The following is an 8,978-nucleotide window of genomic DNA, read 5'->3' as shown; positions in this document are numbered from 1 at the left end:
GATTGGCACTTGACAGGGGAGTTTAGGCAAATTCACACCAACGAACATACACCCACACCCTGTGTGAGGAATGTTAGAAGTGGGTGTGAGACGCAAAATCTGAACATAATTGATGAAGCAGCAGAGAGTTTATCGATTACAAAATAATGTACTTGCAAGATCAGGTGTCCAAAAGCAGATAAGCTGTTAAGCAAGTCTATGGCTAGCCTGCACCATATTACCACATTCCTAAACCATTTGTTTTCTTCTCAGCTGAGAGATTAAGTTGGCCGAGGATGTTCTCTTGCAGGTGACATCGACTGTTCTTGTATAAAAGCCACCAACATTGACTAAGGCAAAGTCCTTGTCTCTGTGCCTCTGAGTTGAAGGGAAATGGCATTTGGTGGAACTCTGTGGATGCTGATATTATATATGACCATTTTCATTCATTTCTTGCTGTTAGTGTGGGGAGTTTATTATACTCTTGCCAGGACCCACGTGCCTCGAGGAATGAGCCCTCCTGCACTATTGATACTTTTAAATCTCTTAATGGGATATGGATTTCTACTGGTAAGTTTATTTTACATATATTACAGGGATGAAGTGACACCTCTATAAAAAGGGCTGCAACATTTGAAATAGTTTAGAGAAAAGGCAAGTAAGAGGCGACGTGATAGAAATGCTTAAGATTATGGAGAAAATAGAGAGAAAGGTTTTCCTCCGTCTTTCACGACACTAGAACTTGTAGACAACCCAATGAAGCTGAATGTTGGAAGATTCAGGACAGATAGAAGAAAGGACTTCTTCACACATAATATATTCAATCCATGGAAGTCACTCTCACAAGAGGCAGTGATGACTGCCAAGTTGAATAGCTTCCAACGAGAAATAGAGAAATTCATGGAGGCAATAGCCGTGGATGCTTATTAACCAGCTCTGGCTCTAGAGATGGAGGCAGCAATGCTTCTGAACACCAGTTGCTGGAAAACACAGGAGGGGAGAGGGCTCCTGTGCTTGGGTCCGGGTTTGTGGGTTTCCCATTGGGGCACCTGGTTGACAACTGCGAGATGCTGGACTAGATGGGCCATTGTCCTAATCCAGCAGGTTCTGCTTTGAGGCGATCCCAAAGTAAAGGAAGGCTTGAACTCTGATTATGAAAATACACACAGAGGCTTGAACCAACAAGACTGGTTGCGTATAATAATAATTCCTGTCCGCCCTCCGGCCCAGGTCGTTTTATTCACAAAAGAACTTTTGTCACCGTGTTCGGAAGAACCAATCAGATTTCCTCTGAGCATTTCAACAAACCCCACGTGGGGACAAAGTTAACCTACAAAAACTAATTAAGCATGCACTTCTGGGGTAAACAAAACAGAACTACAAAGGAGTGCATCCAGCAACCCCAGAAGTCACAAACAAGCAATATACATGATAAGAAGGAGGCCAGGCGGACAGGGATCATTATCACCTTCATGTGAGATTTGTTCCCTGGCCCTAAGATTAACATTCTAAGATTAACATATCAGAAAAGCTACATCAAAAAAAGCTGCCCACTATCTTTCACAGCCCAGGATGCATGCCTGGCATAGCTGTCAACTTTCAGATTTGAAAATAAGGGATCAGCAGCCAGAATAAGGGATCACAGGTCCCAAAGTAAAGAGCTCAGCTAATCAGTAGGTGGGCTTTTGCCCTTGCAAACAATCGCGGCACCCTCTTTTCATGTTTCAGTCCTTTTGCTTCGGTCTCTTGTAATGTGCTGCCACCCAGTGGCCTTCCTGGCAAATCGCATCAGGTAATTCAGAGGTGGATCCCAACATAACCTTGTCAGCATCGCCCTAGAGCCAGTGCGCCAACTGGACTCATGCACCTCAACCCCGACTGGGACAGGCGAGCTGGGTAGCACCGCCAGAGACCTCCTTTCTCACAGGAAACGGTCACAGTGCTGTGGACTCACAGCTCAGAGCTGAGAGCACCGGATTCACTGTCTCAATAATACAGTCGTTGCGCAGCAGAGTTTTGCAGAGTCTTGCAGAGTATAAACCACTCGGAGAGCAGCTCTGTAAAATATCTTCCTTTTATTCTATAACTACAACTATGATACAAAGCTATATACAGAGCTGAATATTCTAAGCATAAATCAATGCTACACTGAGAGTCTGCAGCTGCTCTAACAGCAATCTTATCTCTAGGATCTCCAACACTCTCACTCTCTCCGATACACTGACTGACTGACTCTCTCTCTCACACACACACAGATATGTTGCTGGGCAGAATAAGTAGATAGGCAGGACACGCCTCCTTCTCTCTGGAGAGTCAGCAGAGACCATCAGGAGATGATCAGGAGATTCTTGTGTATGGGAGGGGTGAAATCTCCTCAAACCTTTCCTTGCTTCTCATTCTGTCCCGCTGACCGTTGCTTGGTAAGTGCTGCAGTTACTTTCCATAAGCAGACCTTTCTCCTTTCCCCAGACCAGCTCCGTCAGGGCTATTGCTCACTTCCAAGCCTCAATATTACCACACCGTCACCTCTTTGCTGGGAAGCGCCGAGCAAAGGCGAGTCCCCAGGCAACGCGGCCGATCTGATCTGCACAAAGGATGCAAGCTCCACCCCCCAGTCATTCTTAGACTCCTTATTGGGTGAGCAACACAGCCAAGCAACACAGTTGGAGCCTCCCTCCTCCCTGGCCGGCAGGGAGGGAGGGAGAGGAGCTGCTTCCTTTGAAACCTGGAAAATTTAAGGGACATCATCAATCCAGGACAGCAGCGGGAAACGGCGCTGGGATAAGGGAGTTTCCCGCCAAATAAGGGACGGTTGACAGCTGTGACGCCTGGCAAAGCAACTGGCAGCTGGGCTGTGTACGCAAGCAGAGAGAAATGGACAGTAGAGGAAATGGCCAGAGATGCAGTGGGTTGTGGGATTTGATCAGAAATTACTGTCAATGAATTAAACCCAATCAACACCATGCTTTCACAGCTGACACAATGGCTTGATGCATATTTTATAATTCCTCATAGTAATCCCATCTGATCCCCACACTCTGGATATTTGCACTCCTACACTGCTTAGGTTCTTATGCACTCCAGTGGATTTATCCTGAGTAGTACTAGCACTGAATACCCCCAATTTGTGTTGCATCTTAAGGTTTGAAATAACAGGAAGCGTACTAGGAAAGGGGAGTGGGCAGGGGCTTCACTTCTGTGCTGCTCAAAGAGAATAATTTTCCATCCCAAGAGGAAGGAAAGGATAAACAGCGCAGTCATCTCCCATGCACGGTTTCTGTTCCATAGGCAATACATATGTGCAATACATATCTCTAATGCTGATTAAAAATGCTAAATGTTTTGGTTTAAACAGGGAGGAATTCTGGAAAAACTGGGCATCTTCCATAGATATTCCATACTCAGGATCCTAAACCTATTAATTCCAGAAGTGAAGGACCCAAAAATGATCACAAGGGACCTGGTTTTTGATGGGGTGCCTGTGAGGCTGTACTGGCCCAAGACATCACCTGCTGGGAACAGGAAAGGAATCATCTTTCTTCATGGAGGGGCTGCACTATTTGCAAGTATCCGTAAGTTCTTTGAAATGGTTCACTTTGTTGTTTGTGGAGAATTTGGGGTGATACTTTAATGTAAAGGTCATGAAATGTTTGCTATGGAGGGGTGGGGGTGGTTTGTGCTGCCTCTGGGTTTTTATCTTCATGAATACTGCTACAAAAGTTGGGTACCACCTCCACTCTCTGCCAAACCAGTAGGATGGGGTGATGAGAATTGTAGTTTAAGAACAGTTGGAGACCCAAGCTTGGGAAACACTGCTCTAAAGACACTCTTTTCCTGAAAACTCACCCCCCCCCCCCATTGCCATGAGTCTGACAACCTCTTTCTGCTCAGGCCCAAGAATTCCTCGCATATGTGCCACCAGCCCCTTTGTCATGTTAAGGCCTCTATCCAAGTGAGGCACTGACTTGGAAAGTGTTTTTTCCGCTGGCCTCCAATCTTCCCTTCAATACTCCAAATCAGGCATAGGCAAACTCCGGCCCTCCAGATGTTTGGGGCGACAATTCCCATATCCCTAGCTAACAGGACCAGTGATCAGGGAGGATGGGAATTGTAGTCCCAAACATCTGGAGGGCCGGAGTTTGCCTATGCCTGCTCCAAATAATAATCAAAATCCTACCACTTACTAATTTCTAAGGTTTAGGGTGGTCTCCCCCCAAATCTATAACAATACAAAGAATAACAACAAACAATGTCAATAACCTGTGTCTACACACAGTTTAAAAGGCCATCTATTGGTTAATTAGCCAAAGGCACTTGACGATATGAAACGAAGGCGCCAGGTGAGTCTCCCGGGGGAGAGCATTCCACAAACGGGGAGCCACAACAGTTCTGGGCTTGGGCCCAGAAACAAATTGGCAGCCAATGCAGTCACACCAGGATTGGCATTATATGCTCAAACCACGGTGGGCAACCTGGCTGCTGAATTCTGCACCAGCTGAAGTTTCTGAACTGTAGGCAGCTTAACATGGCAGGATGGGATTGTGTGGTAAGAAAACAGGGCTGAGCCTTCCTGTTGCAGAGATGTCTGGTTCTGTATTAATTCCTAATGTCAAGGTCAATGAAAATTGCCAAAGAAGGTATTTGTGCTTCGTACTTCAATGAACTTCTATGAAAGGTCTTCCAGAGATGCTCAGAATTAATTTGAAAGAAGCCCAAAAATGTGGTCTGAGGTTTGTTTGGTCCTGTTCTGACTTATTCACGTATTTATACGTTCATTCTGCATGGAGGGAGTCCATGGTCATCTCAAGCAGGGCTTGTTCCCACAGCTGTGCAGCACTGGAGTCAAAGGCATCTTTCCCGGCCAGCCTTTAGCTAGCCAGTCCAAAATGGATCCCAGTCTTTGTTCTTCCTAGCACACCTTACTTTAAAAGTATGGATTTTTTGGTTCTATTCTGAGTTTTACCCATTGAAACCATTGATCAGGAGGGAACAAAATGTACATAATGGTTTTCAACTAGTGATGCCCCATTTATAAAGGGTTCAGTTCAACTTAGTTGTTGCCAAAGGAGACTAGTTAAAGGTTATGTGCCTTTTTCCAGGAACTTCTGAAAGAATCTGCCATTCGCTTGCCCACGGAACCGACTCAGTGGTTATGTGTGTTGAGTAAGTATCTTCACGCTTCAGTTTCTAACCCTTCCACATGAGCCCAGAAAACGGCTGATTTTGCCAACATCGTGAATTTGCCAACCTTTAGAATGGGTGTTCACCTTTGTATTTTGATTTTTATGCCTTTGGACCCAATCCCTCTGGCTTTAAGCATAAGAAGCTGGATCAGGCCAAAGGGGGCCCAACATCCTGTTCTCATGGTGGCCAACCAAATATCCCAATGAAAAGCCCACAAGCTGGACCCAGACACAGGAGCACTACTCCCAGTTGCAATGTGCATCATCTGGTATTCAGAAGCATTACTGCCTGTGATAGTGGAGATGGCCCATCTGCCTTGTGACTAGTATTAATGGATAACCTTATCCACCATGAGGGGCTGATATGGCTTCTCAATCTATGCCAGTTCTATCTGTTGCGATTATCTCTATCCTGCCTTTCAGGACAAAACTCCTTCCAAGGCATCATATAAGGAACATTAAACTACTTTTACATAAACTTGTTAAACGTTTTTGTCCCTCTCTCTTAACTCTAGAACATGTGGACATTCAATGAAGCTGAATGCTAGAAGATTCACCTAAAAGAAAGTACTTCTTTACGCAGTGTGTAGTTAAGCTGTGGAACTCGTTCCCTCAGGAGGCAATGATGGCCTCCAACTTGGGTGGCTTTAAAAGAGGATTAAACAAATGCACACGGTTTAAGACTACCAGTGGCTACTAGCCATGATGGCTATAGCCTGCCTTTGCAGTTGGAGACAGTGTCCTTCTGAATGCCAGTTGCTGGAAGCTGTGGGAGGGAAGAGTACCACACTACTCATGTTCTGATTGTGAGTTTCTCCAATGATTGACCACTGGCCACTGAGAACAGGATGTGAACTAGCATTATATTATCATGGAAAACCTCAGGCACTGGGGCTCAATGCTCCACTCCAGGCCTCTTCAGTTCTCCCTGAAGAGCCAGTGTGGTGTAGTGGTTAAGAGCGGTGGACTCGTAATCTGGTGAACCAGGTTCGATTCCCTGCTCATCCACATGCAGCTGCTGGGTGACCTTGGGCTAGTCATACTTCTTTGAAGTCTCTCAGCCCCACTCACCTCACAGAGTGTTTGTTGTGGAGGAGGAAGGGAAAGGAGAATGATAGCCGCTTTGAGACTCCTTAAAGGTAAAGGTAAAGGTACCCCTGCCCGTACGGGCCAGTCATGACTGAATCTAGGGTTGTGCGCTCATCTCACTTAAGAGGCCAGGAGCCGGCGCCATCCGAAGACGCTTCCGGGTCACGTGGCCAGCGTGATGAAGCTGCACTGGTGAGCCAGCACCAGTGCCGCACACGGAAACGCCGTTTACCGTATTTTTTGCTCTATAAGACTCACTTTTTCCCTCCTAAAAAGTAAGGGGAAATGTGTGTGCGTCTTATGGAGCGAATGCAGGCTGCGCAGCTATCCCAGAAGCCAGAACAGCAAGAGGGATCGCTGCTTTCGCTGCACAGCAATCCCTCTTGTTGTTCTGGCTTCTGAGATTCAGAATATTTTTTTTCTTGTTTTCCTCCTCCAAAAACTAGGTGAGTCTTATGGTCTGGTGCATGTTATAGAGCGAAAAATACGGTACCTTCCCGCTATAAAGCGGTACCTATTTATCTACTTGCACTTAAGGGTGCTTTCGAACTGCTAGGTGGGCAGGAGCTGGGAACGAACGACGGGAGCTCACCCCGCCGCGGGGATTCGAACCACCGACCTTACAATCAGCAAGTCCTAGGCACTGAGGTTTTACCCACAGCGCCACCCGCGTCCCATGAGAAACTGGAGTCTGGTCCTTCTACAGGTTGGGAAAAGCAGGGTAGGGGGTAGTGATAAAGCAGGATATCAAAACCAAACTCCTCTTCTTCCCTCTGAAATCACCGCAGACTCCCACCTCTGCACCATTGCCCCTCTTTTGCATCCTCCTTGAGTGGCATCTGCCTGACTGGAATTTGTCTTGCTTGCGTGAAGGCAGGGGTGCCAACTTGGGTAAATATTGCCCCCCCCCGGTAAGTCCCATATTGCATAAATGATCACATGACGTGGAGCACATAACCATTTGAATGGAAATGCCAATCAGCTTAGGGGGACCAGCCTCCTTGGGGGTGCTGAAGGTACCTGGAAAATGCTGCAAAGTGTTTGATGAATGCTGATGACATCTTGCCTTCTCTTTAGGTTTCGTTTAGCTCCTGAGCATCCGTATCCAGTCCCTGTACAGGACTGTTTAACTGCTGTAATACATTTTATGAAAAATGCAAAGGAATACAGAGTGGACGCCAGCCGCATTGCCTTTGCTGGGGAGAGTAGTGGAGGCACATATGCTGCAGCCATTTGCCAAGAACTGGTGACCAGAGAGGACCTCCCAAGAGTGCGAGCTCAGGTCCTCATTTACCCATTCCTCCAAGGAATTGACTTCAATCTGCCATCCTATCAGCAAAACCATTCAATTCCTCCCTTGTTCCGGAAAAGAGCTGTCAGTCTTGGTTTGCTATCTCTCACTGGGAAGACAATGAATGTAGATGGAGTTCTGAAAGGCGCCCATGTCCCTCCTGATTTGAGAGAGAAATACCAAAAATGGCTAAGTGCTGATAACATTCCAGAAGAATTTAAAGCTAGGGGCTATGTTCCTGTAGAACCTGCCCCATTTTCAGAAGAACTTTATGAACAAGTTAAAAGAGGTACTGAGACAATGTTTGCCCCCCTTCTAGCAGAGGATGACATAATCCGCCAGCTCCCAGAGACTTTCATTCTAACCTGTGAATATGATGTTCTCCGGGATGATGGGCTGTTGTACAAGAAGCGGCTAGAGGACAATGGTGTGCCAGTGACATGGTATCATGTTCAAGATGGATTTCATGCAATAATGGCCATGGCTGGTTTGAAGGCAATTGAATATCCGAGCACACAGAAATGTTTGCAGAATGTAATACAGTTCTTAAAAGGTTTATAGAAATGAATGACATTCTTTGTCTTCCTATGGCAGTCTTCCCCTTCTGTGGAGGGAAATATTGTTCCTCATTGTGTCAATCCTGAAGTAAAAAGAAAAAATCTGATCAAAAATTCCACTCTGTTTAATTTATTAAAATCACCATGGGCTCTATAAATACATAAGCAAAGCCCTACTGGATCAAGCCATTGGCTCACTTCATGCAGCATCTTGTTCTCTTTATGTTACATATTTTTTAAATTAATTTTCATACAATTTAACAAATTCAATTCAGTTTCAATACAATATTCCCTCAACATTTTGACTTCTCATCCTTACTTCCTTGATGTTTCTGTTCAAATCCTTTGTCTACTAAATGTAATACTCATTTCTATAACAAATATCCAACATTAGATTCCTTTATCATTCTCCTTCCTTTGCTTATATTTCCAGTCCAGCCTGTGTTTTCATTTGACTATAATATTTTCTCAGATATTCTGAAAAGGATCTCCACTCCTCCGCAAGCATTTCGTCTTTTGGGTTTCTTATTTTCACCTTCTCCATATAGTCCAATAGTTTTAAAGTCCACTCCTCTTTTGTTGGAACTTCTTCATCACATTTTTTTATTGATTTTCCAGATTTTAACCCAATTATTAAAATTATAACAAATTAATACAATTCTGTGTAAGTGCCTTCCTGCGTGCCGTCCTTGATCCGTCCTTATCTTCCCAGGTTACTGACTGCGTTTACATACTCTTATTGAAGTAAATAATATAACAGACCCTAAGGATTGCCACACCCCTTGCTACTGGTTTGGGAGTCTTCTCTTTCTAGAAGATTTCTCCCCTCCTGACTAGAATGAGACCCATGTAGGCTGTATCCACACAGCTTCTACTTCT

The 8,978-nt window shown here is 45.2% G+C and overlaps 1 protein-coding gene and 1 long non-coding RNA gene across 3 annotated transcripts; one reads left to right on the top strand and one right to left on the bottom strand.

Moving 5' to 3' along the window:
• The first annotated feature begins 324 nt into the window (after positions 1-324).
• On the top strand, positions 325-8,757 carry LOC308464731 (arylacetamide deacetylase-like 4). Of its 2 annotated transcripts, none has more exons than XM_080984281.1 (4): positions 325-549; positions 3,335-3,551; positions 5,079-5,142; positions 7,329-8,757. In XM_080984281.1, the coding sequence occupies exons 1-4, from the start codon at positions 373-375 to the stop codon at positions 8,101-8,103; spliced, it is 1,233 nt and encodes a 410-aa protein (XP_080840407.1). In that variant the 5' UTR covers positions 325-372; the 3' UTR covers positions 8,104-8,757. The 2 variants fall into 2 exon arrangements, with proteins under 2 accessions (XP_080840407.1, XP_080840408.1); XM_080984282.1 differs by having other exon boundaries at positions 326-549; positions 3,408-3,551.
• On the bottom strand, positions 537-3,328 carry LOC308464762. Its single transcript, XR_013980156.1, has 2 exons — positions 2,360-3,328; positions 537-1,799 (listed from the first exon to the last, which is right to left on the bottom strand). It is a non-coding gene; the product is annotated as an uncharacterized lncRNA (long non-coding RNA).
• Positions 8,758-8,978: the final 221 nt, after the last annotated feature.

Source organism: Podarcis pityusensis (genome assembly GCF_964106645.2).
Source record: "Podarcis pityusensis genome assembly, chromosome: 16".
Taxonomy (NCBI): Eukaryota; Metazoa; Chordata; class Lepidosauria; order Squamata; family Lacertidae; genus Podarcis; species Podarcis pityusensis.
Note: the sequence above shows the minus strand (reverse complement) of the source record. Positions and strands in the feature narration are given on the sequence as shown.